At 33.1% G+C, this 15547-nt stretch overlaps 1 protein-coding gene across 5 annotated transcripts in view; it reads left to right on the top strand.

The window, feature by feature from the left end:
* The window catches only part of OXR1 (oxidation resistance 1), a 620623-nt gene that overhangs the window by 565762 nt on the left and 39314 nt on the right, over positions 1 to 15547 (top strand). For all 5 annotated transcript variants that reach the window (XM_045287193.1, XM_045287139.1, XM_045287270.1 and 2 more), the window contains 3 exons: positions 3096 to 3203; positions 4328 to 4441; positions 9390 to 9542. In XM_045287193.1, coding sequence (XP_045143128.1) covers positions 3096 to 3203; positions 4328 to 4441; positions 9390 to 9542 — 375 coding nt within the window. The remainder of the gene's footprint in view (positions 1 to 3095; positions 3204 to 4327; positions 4442 to 9389; positions 9543 to 15547) is intronic.

Raw genomic sequence — 15547 nt, 5'->3', positions numbered from 1 at the left:
TTATTGCTACACTGAACCCTGAGTGACTCATCTCCTCCCCACTACCCCTCTGCAAGGGATGTCCAGTTGTCTACAGATGGGCATTGGGTCCCCATCATGCGCTCCCCTCATTCACAATGATAAGATTTTTTTTTTTTGTATTGGGTTCCTCGGTGCAAGGTCAGCAGTTCAAAACTTCAGTATTCTTAAACCTTCTTACTGGAACTGCCTTCCCCAAAGTAGTAAGTTATACCATCATACCAACATTCACCTTTTAGTCTGTGTCCTTTTTCTTAAGGTATTTAGTAATACTTTCAGTGACTGTCTATAAATAGAAAGTCCTACAATGTTTTTAGCTATCTTCATTTCACTCTTACTCCAAGTAGTTTAGCTGTCTAAAGGGCCCTGCTGGTGCAGTGGATTAGGCATTGGGCTGCTTAACCATAAGGTCAGCAATTCAAATCCGGTAGCTGCTCTGAAAGAAAGATGAGGCTGTCTCTCGTTAAGACTTACAGTGTCAGAAACTATATAGAGTCTCCGTGGTTCAGAATCTACTCAATGGCAGTGAGTTAACTTTTTGGTAGAGATTTTTGGGTTCAGAATTATTTTCAGTTAGCACTCTGAAGATATTGTCTTGTGTCCTTTAGGTTTTGGTAACTTACAGACTTTTTTTCCCTTTGTTTGAGGCTGCCTTTATTTCTTTTGCAAACATTTTACTGAATATTAATAATGTGAGCTTTTAATTTCAAGGAAAACAAATAATAATAGTTTTGTCAATGATAAAATACAAGCTTTCAAGTTGAATTGTAGTTTAAAAGTTACTGAAATTTATTTAAAATTTTTTATTGTGATTTAGGTAAAAGTTTACAGAACAAATCATAAGTTTTACATTCAACAATTTATGTACATTTTGTATAAACTCTCCATTTTATTTTCTTTAGTGTATAACCACTTATCCGTTTTTTCCCAGTGTTTTCTATTTCCATTCCTCCTTTTTACCTAATTCTCTCTCCTTGGGTAAATGCTGCCCTTCGGTCTTAAATGTTTGCTTTTCCTATCACAAGTGTAAGTTCAGTAGCAAACCTGAATGGTGACTTTGTTTGTGGATTCCACTGATCTTTATTTGACCAATAAGTCTGGTCTTTTTTTGGATACTGGGTTCAATTTCATCTTTTTCTCCCATTCTATCCAGGACCTTTAATGTGATTCTTTTTAGAGTAGTTGGTAATAGTCATGCATCATCTAGTTCTTCTGATCTGAAGTCGTAGATACTGATGTTTGTAAGTCCATTATCCATTGGACTAGTTATTTCCATATATCATTTGGTTTTCAGTATTATTCTTAACTCTGGAAAAGGAGACACCAGCAATTGTATCTTAGATGGCTGTTCACAAAATTTTAAAACCCCAGTCACCAAAACAGGATGTATAATATTGTCTTCGTAAACTGTATTGGGCCAGTTGACCTTGGTGAAACTTTCATCCTGATCTTCCAAGCTCTGTGATTCACTCCCTCAAGGTGTTTAATTATGTCTAAGAGGTTTCCTTAACTTTTCTTCCTGTATGTTCCATCACATCCATGGCTTATTTGTACCAAGGTAAGTACATAAATCTTTTTACAAGCCTATATTTATTTCTATTTAATATACATTAATGTATATATTATATTTAATAATACATAATATATATTATATGTATATATATATATATTCCTGGATATACTACCACACAACCTCCCATGTTTGCTAAGCCTGTATCTCCATCCAAGGATCTCCTCATAGATCACACCTCCGTGGCAGGATTTTATATGTAACACTATTTGCCTCTGTTGTCAGGCTGCTTTTAAGATTCTCTCTTTGTCTTTGTAGTTCTGAAGTCAAAGTACAATAAGTCTGGATTTACACATTTTTTTATCTTGCTCTTTGTTTTTTTGGTCTAAAGAATCATTTACAATTTTTAGAAAATTGTTTCTGCCGTTGTTCTTTGGACTAGATCATCTCCTTCTTTTTCTAGTTTCTTTTTCCTGGACCCTCCTTTAGTCCTGAAACCAATTAAACTACATTTTGCTTTGTTAACTTAGTATCCTTTCTGTCATTGTTATGAATCTGTGCTTTATGAGTATTCAGAATGTTTGGAAGAAGTAGAATTCCCCACATGTGTTCTGTGAGACTCAACCATGTCAGTCTAGTCTCTTTAGTTGAAATGTCCTTTTTTCTTTTCTTGACTTCTCAAAATCCTATCTATTCTTCAAGGCTCAGTCTTTAATTTTTTATCTTCTGTAAAGTCTTCTGTGGAACATTTGGAGCATATGGTGCTTTATCCATACTTGGAACTTGTTATACTTGTTCCATTTAAAATTTATTTTCATCTTTTTTGTAACATGTATTTGTGTCTATCTTATTTTCCAACTAGACTATAAAACCCATTTAAACTAATGTCACTTACTTGCACTTGGTTTTATACTCTACAGACTTATCTTAATGTCTATATTGAAGGCACTGAAGGAACAAGTTGATTATTCATAAATTATTTTCAGTAACTTTTGCTTTTAGGAAGACTGACAAAACTTCATGATATATGATTTCTTTAGATATGACTGATGGATATTATCTTGAAAGTACACTAATGATTCAGGAGCAGGCCATTCAAATTTGGTTGAAATATATTTTCTAGTTTTACATCTAAAAAGCAGTAAATGGAAATAGAGATTGGTAGAAATTTCATTTTGAGATGGTCTAGTCAGGAGTATTTTGCTAATAAAAGTGTGTGTGTGTGTTTAAGTTGCATATATTTTGTGAACTATTCAAAGAAATACTACTTTAAGTTTTTGTAAAATGAAAATAATATGTTTGTGCTTTCAAAATTTTTCATTTTGAAATTGCTTGAAGTAGAGGCCACATGTAATTGTGATACACATGCTTATAAAGCATGCGGTCTGTATCATAGTATGTTAAGACTATTTGGTAGTAAATCACAAAATTTTATGGCAGTTAACTAAAGATTTTGTGTATTAGTTAAACATAGGATTGGTCCTTAAGATATATTAATGCTCATTAAATCTCCTACTGTTTTTCTGGTTTAATATATTAAAATAATTAATTATTTTATTTGAAACAGGTTGAATCGAGGGATTCTTTGAACAGTATAGCCTTGAAATTTGATACAACACCCAATGAACTTGTTCAGCTAAATAAATTATTCTCCCGAGCAGTTGTTACAGGACAGGTAATGTTCTTTTTTGAAATTTATTATTATTGTATTGGCATTTAGACATTTTTAGTAGCAAGACAAAGTATCTATTATGGTATTAGCAATATAAAATATTAGCACATCATTTTATGCATGCTTTGAACAAATTATATTGGCTTTATAATTAGAAAATTATATAATTTGTATTCATATGCATTTCTAATGCACACTAAAACAATTTTGAATTGTGTTTTTAAAGTATTTTAACTAGCTTTTAAAACAAAGTAGTATGTGCCACGAACCCCTTCAATTAAGCCATTTCATAAATCATGTGAGTTTATATATTTTTCAAATTAATCTTTCATTTACAAATTGCTTGAAGAGGCCTATATATAATTATGATACAACATGCTAAAGCATGATAGGTTGATACTTTATCTTTCCACTTCATACCATCTAGTTTTTTTTTAACCAGAAGCAAATGCAATTATCAGTTCACATCTCGTTCCATAAATATTCAGCAAAATTTTTTTTTTCAATTTAAGTTCTTGAAAAATGCTCTATTAAAGCACAGCTCTATCTCCATCTATTTTATATGTGGGTAGTGTATTCAGTGATGAATCATAGGTAACTAGTCACACAATGAGTTGTCTACTATTTTTTTATTATTGTAAACATTGTTGTAACGAATATATATGTAGACATCTATCATATATACGTGAGTATAAGCCAACCCAGAATTTTCAAAATTTTATTTTGAAAATTTTAGTTGGAAAATTTTGGGTTGCCTTGTACTTGAGTATATGTATATATCTTTCTCTATGTATACAATATTTCCATGTATACAAGATTTCTTTAGATCATACTTCTAGTACAACAATTGTGGGGACAAAGATTATATGCATAATTATTTTATAGCTAATGCCAAATTGTCCTTTAAGAAGAAATCCAATAATATATGAAAATTACTTTTGCCCACCTTATCACAACAGCATATATTTTCAAATTTGTCTAAGCTAATCTTATATTTCTTTATAATTTGTTTCATTTTTTTGTTACATTTATAAGTCTTTTAATCATCATAACGTTTACTTATAAGATACTGCCTGATTATTAACATTTTGGTTTTATTGAATCGTTTTGTGAATATTTTCTTATAGGTTTTATATGTTCCTGATCCTGAATATGTCTCCAGTGTTGAGAGCTCTCCATCACTAAGCCCCATAAGTCCTTTGTCACCAACATCATCAGAGGCTGAATTTGATAAGACCACTGTAAGTGCCAAGATGGTTAAGAATATATTTAACTGTATATATGCAAATCTTTTAAAAATCTTACTTTGAATACATTTCTAAAGAAATTTTGCCTATTTCATTACTTGTAAATCCCAATTAAAAAATGAAACATTCTTATTGGATCACACAACCCAAATAGACTTAATGATTTTGTTGATGATGGTCCAAATGATATTCTTAAACTGTGTCTTAAAAATATGATATGATAATTTCATTTTGGTAACTCCATATAATGAGAATTTATATAATAAGAATAATATCACAATAGTAATTCTATGTCTGATTTGAAATATTTATAAGAATACACTTTGTTCTTTGACAAACTGTGTAATATAAACTATTTATTATACTTTAGTCATTCAAATATTACTATAGTGAATTCTCAGTTTTTAAGAAATGAGTATTCTATATATTTATGTTTTACCAATTAATTTTAACGAACTAGTTTATTTAACCATTTTAATTAAAATGTTTCTGAAAGGAACTATATACTTATATTTCTCCTCTGGAGACCTGGCATCACATAGGTTAAGCAAAAGGATGGCATTCCAAACCTACCAGCATTGTAATGTGTTTTTATGGACTTTCTCTTCCCTAGTTAGAGCCCTGGTAGTGTACATTGGGCTGGTAACCACATGACCAGCAGTTTGACTGCACCAGCTGCTCTGAGAAAAATGAGGTGTTCTGTTCTTATAAAAATGTACAGCCTTGTAAACCCATAGGGGTAGGTAGTTCAACTTTGTCCTATAGGGTTATTATGAGTCTGAATACAGTAGTATGCCTTCCCTGGTGGCTACAGCAAAATTATATAAAAACTTTGGGAAGCTTCAAGTTTCAGAACTAATGTATTAATGATAAATCTATAAATACCAATCAAAGCCACCACAAAAAGATGCTACTGGTGTTTTGGGTATTGTATATTTTGTAATTTATAACTAGTACTAGTAATTACCAATTTATTTTTCTGAACAAATTTGGACTTCCTTAAATAAAATGTGTTTGTGTTATATTTTGAGTATCTGCCAAATTAATCTCTTATATTCTTTTTAACACAATAATAATCTGATTAATTCTTTTATATCAGCAAGTAAAAGGATTAGTGTAGCTCCTAAGTTACAGAATTTGAGACTTTGAGGAAACCTCACGGGTGAATCTTCCTGTAAAGGGCACATTTAGCAATACACACAGCTATATTTTGTGACTACTACAGGAATGCAATAAAAGTAATGTTAATTGAATCTGGAGTAATTTACTAGTCATAAATAGTTTGTTGCTACCTTTGGAGTTTTACAACATGAGTTAGTGAATGGTTCTGAAAGTTTTACTCCGTCCATGTCATTAGGGTCAACTGTTTTATCTCAGTCATATTTTGAGTGCCCTCCACTTGGAAAGCTCATCTTCAAGCACTATCCTGGACAATATTTTGTTTTAATACATAGGGTTTTCATTGACTTCTATTTGTTTCTTTATTTTGAAGTAAATTGCCATCCCTTTCTTCCAAGTCTGCCTTAACCTGGACATTCTGCTGAAATTTGTCCCCCATGGCGAACCCTGCTGATATCTATTATCAGCTGCTAGCATCATTAATAGACACACAAGTCAGCACAGTACAGCGAGCAGATAGGTCATTGTTGGTAGATGAGGACATGATAAACCTTCTGGATAGACTAACTGCGAAAGTATTCAGGATGAGTGTTTGTATTTTGTGTCATTAATGGGAGTGATGAAAACTTTATTAGTAGAAATTAATGATTGAAATATAATTGTTAAAAATCTAATTCTATTTTATTTAAAAAATAGAATAGTAATATATTCAATTGCTTTTTTTAAATTATCTGCATTTGTTTTCCCTTCCTCAACAAACGTGTTAAAACTACCACTGATCTCTAGGGATTTCGTTCTATGTTTTCGTAAGAACATGTGATTTATAAAGTACTTTAATAAATTATAACCAAATATAGATCCACTTATTAGAAGAGAAAAAAATGTTAAGATTTGTAGTTCTTTTTAAGAGTATTAGATTAAAGAGGAGGCAAGCTTGTCTTTTATAATTTTAATAAGCCGAATCAGATATTTAGTTGAAATTGCAGAGCGGCAGATTTTGCCACAAATCTCAGAAGAATCTTACTACAATGAAAACTGTTGTACGAGATAATGTAACATGTACTCATAAAAAATGAGCATATCTGTGGAGTTACTTAAAAGATGATAGGCGTTAGATGGTCTTGAAATTGTTAAAAATATAAATATCCTTATTTTTCACTAACTTTTTAGTGAAATCTAACATTTCTTTTAATTATGAATATGTAACCAGCACACTAGATTAGTAGTACCAGATATGGCTGTGATGGCACCACTAGAACCCTGATATCTTCATATCACTTTAAAGTTGCTGTTTGTATCACAAAATTGTATGACCATCATTACTTCAAAGTTATAATTCACTAGGTTATTACTAGGTTTTGTTATTTAATGTGTTAGTAAATAATGTGTGCTTTTAAATATTTTGATAATTTCTTTTTAGTATAATCGGGGCTTTCAAAGAGTTCGTGGAAAATGCATAGTATAAAAAAGCTACATGGATTTCAAAACTTTTTGCATCAAAGAAATGTGCGCTAACTTTTATAACATGTCTGAAAGGGATCTAGTTTGGAGCACAAAGAAGACATCATAGCAACATGAATTCTGCTAAAATTGAAGCAAGAACAAGTAGCCTATGTCTAGTGAAGCCAATGGTGAAATCAATATACCTTACAAAAAGTTTATAGGGCCAGTGTCCTAAAGAAACCAGCAACTTACAAATGGGTAATTCATTTTAAGAAGGGATGAGAAAATGTTGAAGATGAAGCGAGAAAAAGTTAATCTTGTTTATGCCATAGTTGAAAAAGACAACCCCAGAAACAATAACCATCTTAATCATTCCAGCTTATTTATAAAATTTTGTTTGAAAAATTAAAGTCCCCCCCGCAAGCCCTCAGAGACTACATAAAGGGCTGCTCCCCCAAAAAAGAAAAAAAGAAAAATTAAAGTTAACTTTCTACTTGATGGGTACCCAAACTATTGCACCTAGATGCAGGCGAGGTTAGAGCTTTCAATGGATATTTTAAGGAGTGGGATTGAAATCATGAAGCATTTCTTGAGAGAACTATAGCAGGAGATGAAACTTTACCAGGATGAGTCTGAAGATGATGCCCAACCAAAACTCTGCCTCACAAAAAAAGTGGAAGTGATCCAATCAAGGCAGATGCGGGTCAGAAGCAAAAAGGTCATAACAATTTGGGGGGATGCTCAAGGAAAGAATTTTGCCTGTTGACTTTCTGCTTATTATGAGAGTATTTTGATAAAGATAGCCAAAACTTTAGCAAAAAAAAGAAACTTCATCAGAGAATCCTTTTCCATGATAACAATGTTCCTGTCATTCCTCTGATCAAAAAAGGGCGATTTTGCAAGAGTTACATTGGGCATCCACTTTAAGTCCTGATTTGGCTCCTTCTGATTTATTTTGGTTTCCTAATCTTAAAAATAACTTCCAAGGGCACCCATTTTTCTTCATTTAATAAACTAAAAAAGATTACATTGACATGGTTACATTCTGTGGATCATTCATCCCTCAGGGATGAGATAAATGGCTGGTGTCATTGCTTACAAAAGTTTCTTGCCCTTGCAGGAGCTTATATTGGTAAACATAGTTTATATTTTTAATTTTACTCTTTTAATTCCATATTTCCAGGAGCTTTTGCCAGTTTCTTCATAGATTTTCCTTGTAAATCCTATATTTTGTATTATACATTCAAAACCATTCTGAGTAGAAGGAGATTCATATGCTTTAGTAGGACAATGGTTTATGATCAGAAATGCCAAGAAGTTTTTATCTAGGTAATTCTTGGTGGAATGGTATTGAAGAGTGTTTGTGGCTGTGTTAGTCCGGGTTGACTAAAGAAACAAATCCAGAGACATTCAATGTATGTGTAACAGAGCCTTATATTAAAGAACAATTGTCTATTGAGAAAACATCCCAGCCCAGTCCAAATCAAGTCCTTACGTCCAATATTAGCCCATATGTCCAACGCCAGTCCATAAATTCCTCTTAGACTCATACAGTACATGCAATGATACTGAATGCAGGAAGGTCACAGGCTGGTGGGGGAAAAGTCTATGGATCCAGTTGTGATAGAAGCATCTTTAGGCACTAGCTGCCATCAGTGTGGCTCCATGTGGCTTGTCAACAGGAAAGTGAAGGAGAAAGAGTGTGGCCCACCTCCAGGGAGAAAGAGAGGAAGTTTCCAGAATCTTCATGAGACTGCCACGTCCACAAGGAGGCACCATCAAGCTGTGACCTGATAGGCTAGACTCCACCCACCTCTTCCTTCTTAACATCCTCAAGTTGACAGGAAATTATGTAACTACCACAGTGGCTTTAGGTTTTAAATGGCTCTTCAAATGAGTAGATTTTACTGCACAGTACTTCAGATACCGCTTTCTTTTCTTTGCTCCCATTGCCTGAGGGATATTGTAATCTTACAGGCCCCAAGATTCAGTTCAGGAGCCTAGAGTATGTGCGTGTGGAAGACTGGAGGAGAGCGACATGTTTTCGTATGTGTGGGAATGGAGGTAAAGGGGTGGATGATTCCCAGCTTTTCATAAGATATGTACATATCTATTAAAAAATCACTCAACATATAAGTTAAAGCCATCTTTGAAAATGCTACTGAACATGAAAACAGTGTCGTTCTTTCTTATAATTCTTCCTGAAAGAAAGGAAATATTTCCCCCCAACTGTGCCTCTTAGTATTTACTCTTGCCTGCACGTCAGAAGGTGATGAAAAGGAACAGCACAATGAATATGGGGACTGCTGTTCTTTTGGTCTTACTAATAGGTGTATTTTTATTTCGTTTTCTGAAATGCCTCTTTTTTCTTTTCTTTTAGAGTCCTGATATAGTTCACCAGAAGGAAGCAACTTCCTCATCTACTTTTGCAGGTATACGGCCTGCACGAGTTGTGTCTTCAACTTCTGAGGAGGAAGAAGCATTTACTGAGAAATTTCTTAAAATTAATTGCAAATACATTACCAGTGGCAAGGTAATGAATGGTTCCTTAGAGAAAATGTTCATTAAAGTTTTATTTCTAAAATATGGCAGTTTCACATACACATTCTAAGTTACCAGAATCGGTAAATGTTTGACTATTGAAAAAAGATGTCCGCTAGGAGTAGTGTGGAGCTTGTGTGCTGTTAAAATTGCTAAAGGCAATGGGATGCATTACATAAAGTTCCAGTATAAAGAAATAAAAAATCCTGACAACTGGAAAATAGAGCACTTTATGATTAAAAAAGAAAAGATTAAAATTCAAGGATTTCATTGTACTTGGATCCAGAATCAACACTCATGGAAGGAGCAGTCAACAAATCAAATCAAACGATGCATTGTATTGAGCAAGTCTGCTGTCCAAGACCTCTTTAAAGAGTTAAAGAGCAAAGATGTCATTTTGAGGCTAAGACATGCATGATCCAATTCATGATATTTATAATAATTTCATATATTTCTGAAAGCTGGATAGTGAATAAGGAAGACTATAAAATTAATACATTTGAATATGAGGTTGGTGAAAAATTGAAAGTACTATGGACTTCCAGAATTAACAAATAAATGTGTTTTGGAGAAAGTACAGCCAGCATGTTCTGGTTACTGGAGAATGGCAAGACTTGAGCTTGTATACTTTGAATATGTTATCAGGAGAGCCCAGTACCTGGAGAAAAGATAGAACATCACTTAAAAAGAGGAAGACCCTCAATGAGATGGATTGACAGAATGGTTGCTACAATGCACTCAAACAGAACAATTGTGAGCATGCTCAGGCAGTGATTTGTTATACTGTACATAAGGTTGCTATTCATCGGAACTAACTTGATAGCACCTAAAAAGTTGGAGTAGTATTTAGTTAATTTGCTATTAGTAGAATGTATCAAAATCACATACCAAGAAAAACCCTACTTAGCACTTTTGGGAGTGCTAGGCCTGGCAAGGTGATGAGAATTAAACAGATAAGTAATATGTGAAAGTACCTACTATAGCCCAGGAGCTATGGGAAGTTTTGTCAACTCAGAATAACCCTGTTAGATATGTTGCTGTAATCTTTCTCCACAGGACCAAAAAGACATTCAGATACGGTTTCTAGGTCCAAAATTTCTCTATCATGGCTAGAATTTAAGCCTAGTTTGAATTCACTGTTTACCACACCTTGCTGCTTGCTCAGGCAATACCTTGTCTGCAAAAAGAATACAATAAAGTATCGGTGCTAGAAAAAATAAAGGACCACAAAGCAAGTACTGCTTTAAAGTGGCTACTGTATAATATATTGACTTTGGAAGTCACATGATAACCATTAGTTTGTAGTCATAGTTCACTGTAATGCATTTAATGCACTAAATTTCCCTTAAGTACAGCTTTAGCTATAATGCATAGATATGGATATGCTCTGCTTTCATTTTTTTTTTTCCATTATAAATAAAATCTAATTCAAAAGGCTTTTGTTTTCAAATATTTGTGGATTTTCTAAATCTCTATTTGTAATTCCACATGGTTAAAGAACATGCTTACCATTATTGGAATGCTTAATATTTTGTCATGTATTTCATAGTCCAAAGTACAGTGTTTCTTGATAAATGGTCCATGTCCTTGAGAATAAAGTGTATTCTGCTAATGTTGGTTGGGCTGTTCTATAAATGTCAACTAAGTATAGTTATATGATAGTTGTTCTTTATCCCTCCTGATTTTCTGTCAGTATTTTTATTAACTTTAGAGAGACTATTAAGATAGCCCACTACCCTACCATTCATTTTGTTATTTCTACTTTCTGTTTTATAAAATTTTCCTTCATGTATTTATAACTATTATTTGGTTCAAAACTCATTTAGGATTATCATACCCTCTTAATTGATTTGCCATTATGAAAGAACCCTCTTTATTCCTGATAATAATCTTTGCCCTGAAATCTAACAGTTACTAACATTTTTTCTAACTCAGAGTTGCTATTAGTTGTAATTGATGCTAGGCAACTGGGCTCTTTTGGGAGGTGGTGTAGCATAGCTGTCATTGCTTCCATTCTTTTACTTTTTTCCATCAGCCTCTACATGGAAAGTGCTTTTTCCTGTAGGCAATGTGCACTTGGATCTTGCTTTATTTAATCTCTGCTTTTTAATGTGATTATTAATATGGCTACAACTATCACCTTGCTATTTTCTAGTCTGTCTATTCTATTTATAATTGTTTCATCTTATGCCCTTTGTTGCCTTCCTAGAATTTATACCTTGTTACTGTAATGATTGCTTTAGTATATATATAGATATATACACTAAACTACTATGTATATGTGTATATATGTATATATACATACTGTTTATCTCCAATATATCACAGCATCACCTTAAATATTATACTACTCAACATTTCACCCACCTTTTTACATTATTGATTGGTGTTATACCTTTTACTATTACAAATGTATTATCTCCAAAATACATTTAATTTGGCTGTAAATTTTTCCTTTTGTAAAATCGTGGTAAATATATTGGTAACAAAATATTGTATTTAAGTAAACTTTATATCTGACATTGTATTTACCAGGTTAGAATAAGGAGTTATGAATACTAAAGTTGAATCTTTATTAAAAGTTTATGAAGGTGGTATAGATAAAGGAAATACTTTAATTTCTCAAGAGATTTTTATAGGAAAATATATTTTATGTAGATGTAATATTTCTCCAGGTCATTTTTTTTTTTTGAGAATGACATCTGAAAAAATGTCCCCACAAAGACATCTTTATATAGAAACCTTGTTTATCCAGAGGGAAATGCGGCTTGAAGGAAGGGTACAGAAGCACATCCTTTCATTAACAGAGATGGAAATTGACCTTACTTGCTTTCTCTCTGATAGCAATCCATTTTCGTCCAAGGAATAGAAGGACAATATTTAGAGCCTTTTGAATAACATATCATTACATTACTATAAGTAAAGCGCTAACAGTATGTATGAGAAATCAAAAGCATTATATTTGTACCTATGTCCTTTTTGATCATACCCCCAAACCACTGCTGTTGAGTCAGTTATGTCTCTTAGCAACTGTATAGGCTGAGTAGAACTGCTTCAAGTAGAATTGTTTCCAGGCTATCAGTCTTTATGGAAACAGACATTCATCTTTGTGCCGGAGTGGCTGTTGTATTTGAACCATTGACCTTTTGGTTCACAGACTAACTTTTAGCTTTTCTTGCTGCCATTTATAACTAGTAATCGGTAGTCTTTTTCAAAATCTTACAAAATGAAATACCAGTGAGTATTACTATAGTAGTTAACTAAAGATGACATACTTATTTGAAAATACTGCTCAGATGAAAATTAGAAGACCAAGAATGACATTAAATTTCTCAGAACTTTCCTTGGACCTAACTGATTATTTGGCTTTATTCTCAAGTGCCTTGGATTTCCAAAAAAGTAGAGGATTAGAAAGTATAAAATTGGAAACTTTCAAGGTTTTCTGTATTTTATATAGCCTATTCTCTATCATCTTTCTCTTAGATTATTCCTAACAATGCTCCTCACATTACACTTGGCTGTCTCTTATTGACTGGAGTTGGTATGAGCTCTAAGAAAACAAAGCAATGTAGATGTATATGGATTTAATTAAATATCGAACATATGAATTGTTGGTACTTATAACATTATTCCTTAATGGAACCAAATAAATGCTATCAGAATTTTAGCTCGATTATTTTCTCTAACCAAAATGTGCACATACGCACACATGCATGCATGCACAGTCATTCTCTCCAATCCTGTATGCACTTACTTGTATGGTAAACATTTTTTATTATTTTTAACAGCATCAATAGCTTTTCTTACTTGTTAATGAATGGCTATTTTTGGTAGGAATTTCTCTTTTACTCTTCTACTTGATCATTTTTGAATGTTAGTGTCTTTTACAACTTAATCTTAAAATTAAGACAAATAGACCTGTCTATCACAAAACTTTTGCCAGTTCAACACTTTACAATGGTGCAGCTTATTGACAGCAATAACATTGATCGGCTGTGCAACCCTACTCTTTTTAAATTTTAAGTTTTATTGACATAATTCACATGACATTATTTAATGATTGGTTTAAATATACTAAAAAGAGTTGTACAGTCTCTTCTACTTGATCATTTTTAAAGGTTAAAGTCTTTTACAGCTTAAGTCTTATGTTCTTAAAATCAAGCCAACTAGACTTATCCATCATACAGCATTTGCCAGTTCAACACTTTGCAATGGTGCAGCTTATTGACAGTAATAACATTGATCGACTGTGCAACCCTACTATTTTTTATTGACATAATGCACATATCATACTATTTAATGGTTGTTTTAAATATACTAAAAAAGAATTGTGCAAATATCATTACAATAAATTTTATAACATTTTTTTCTTGTATTCATTATTAGCTCCCAATTCTCCTCAACTCCCCTTCCATAACCTCGTAAAACCATTAATCCCATTACTGTCTGTAAAGATTTACCTATCCTGGATTTCATAAAAAGTAAAACATTAACCCTCCCCTGAAAAAAAAGAAACAAACAATAATAAAAGAGAAAAGCTTCAATTAAAAAGAAAGTAAGAAAATAGATAAAACTAGACCAAATTTAAAATGGGTCAACAGGAAGTACATATGATAAGGTGTTAAATTTTAATCTAACTCTATCTGCATTAGTCTACTTTCCAGTGCACTCTTGTCTGATAGTAACACCATTCACATTCCTGGTCAGTGGTCAGAGGGGAATCACCAGAGGCTTAATCCATATGGTCACCATGCAGATGGATTTTGAGCTTTTTCTGTCATCCAGAGCCATCTATAAACTGGCTGCTCAGAATTTAAGCTTTAATACCATTCCCTCCTCTGGTCTTGGATTTCATTATCTACAATCATTGGATCACACAAGCTGATGTGCTTCTTTTGTGTGGATTTAGATGTCACCTCACTTAAAGGATAGCTTGTTTTAAGACAAGCCTTAAAGAAGCCAGATACTATTCTTTCTGATTGCTGGGCACTCTGATTCATTTGCCACCCTTTGTTATAAGTGCAACCCCTTATATGCACTCCTCATAGACTCATAGTCAATGTGGGTAACTTCATAAACAATAATTTCCCTTTTCCTTTAAGACACTTTGATCCCCATAAATTTGACTATTCTTAGCTTTTGTTATAAGTGAGTCATATAATATTAATCCATTTGTGATTAACTGGCCTAATGTCTTCAAGCTCCATTTATGTTGTAGTGTATATCAGGACTTAATATATTTTTCTGACTGAATAATATATTTTTCTGACAGAATTCCATTGTGTCTATAAACTTGTTTGTTTTTCTGTGAATCCATTGTTGGGTATTTAGGTTATTTCTACCTTTTGGCTATTGCAATTAATGCTGCATTGAACATGATTTATATACAAGGGGATAACCCACCAAAACCTGGAGGTGCACTGGGTGGAGCAGAGCTTTCTTAGTATGCATTTTTCCTGCTAAGCAAGTGAATCACTCCCTCTGAGTTAGTGCACCCAGTAGCTTTGCCTGGGAAAAGGTTCTCTCTGGTCACTGTGTATTTTTCCATAGAAGCAATTTTTCTCAAACCTAGGTTTTTTGTGATGGCTGATGTAAGAGAATAGCGTGTGGCTGTGAAATTTTGTTTCTTGCTTTGGAAAAATGCTGCAGAAACTTGTGATGTTGAACACAGCTTACAAGGACAGTGCTATGGAAAAAACTCAAGTGTACAAGTGGTTTCTTATTTCAAAAAATGTGAAATATTGATTGATGATAAACCTATTCTGGATGTCCATCAACTTCCAGAATGGATTTAGAGGTTGTTCCACCAGGTTAGACTGTTAATCAAGCTTTCTATTTAGAAGTTCTGAAAAGATTACATAATGGACAATATACAATTAAAAAAGGCCTGATTTGTGGCAGACAAGGGACTGGTTTTGCCACCACGAAAATGCACCTGATCACACAGCCATTTCACAGTGCTAGTTTTTGGCAAAAGCAGCATGCCTCTCTTGCCCA

The sequence above is a fragment of the Echinops telfairi genome, unplaced genomic scaffold, assembly GCF_000313985.2.
Source record: "Echinops telfairi isolate 266 unplaced genomic scaffold, ASM31398v2 ScPeMD7_1;HRSCAF=3_0, whole genome shotgun sequence".
Taxonomy (NCBI): Eukaryota; Metazoa; Chordata; class Mammalia; order Afrosoricida; family Tenrecidae; genus Echinops; species Echinops telfairi.
Note: the sequence above shows the minus strand (reverse complement) of the source record. Positions and strands in the feature narration are given on the sequence as shown.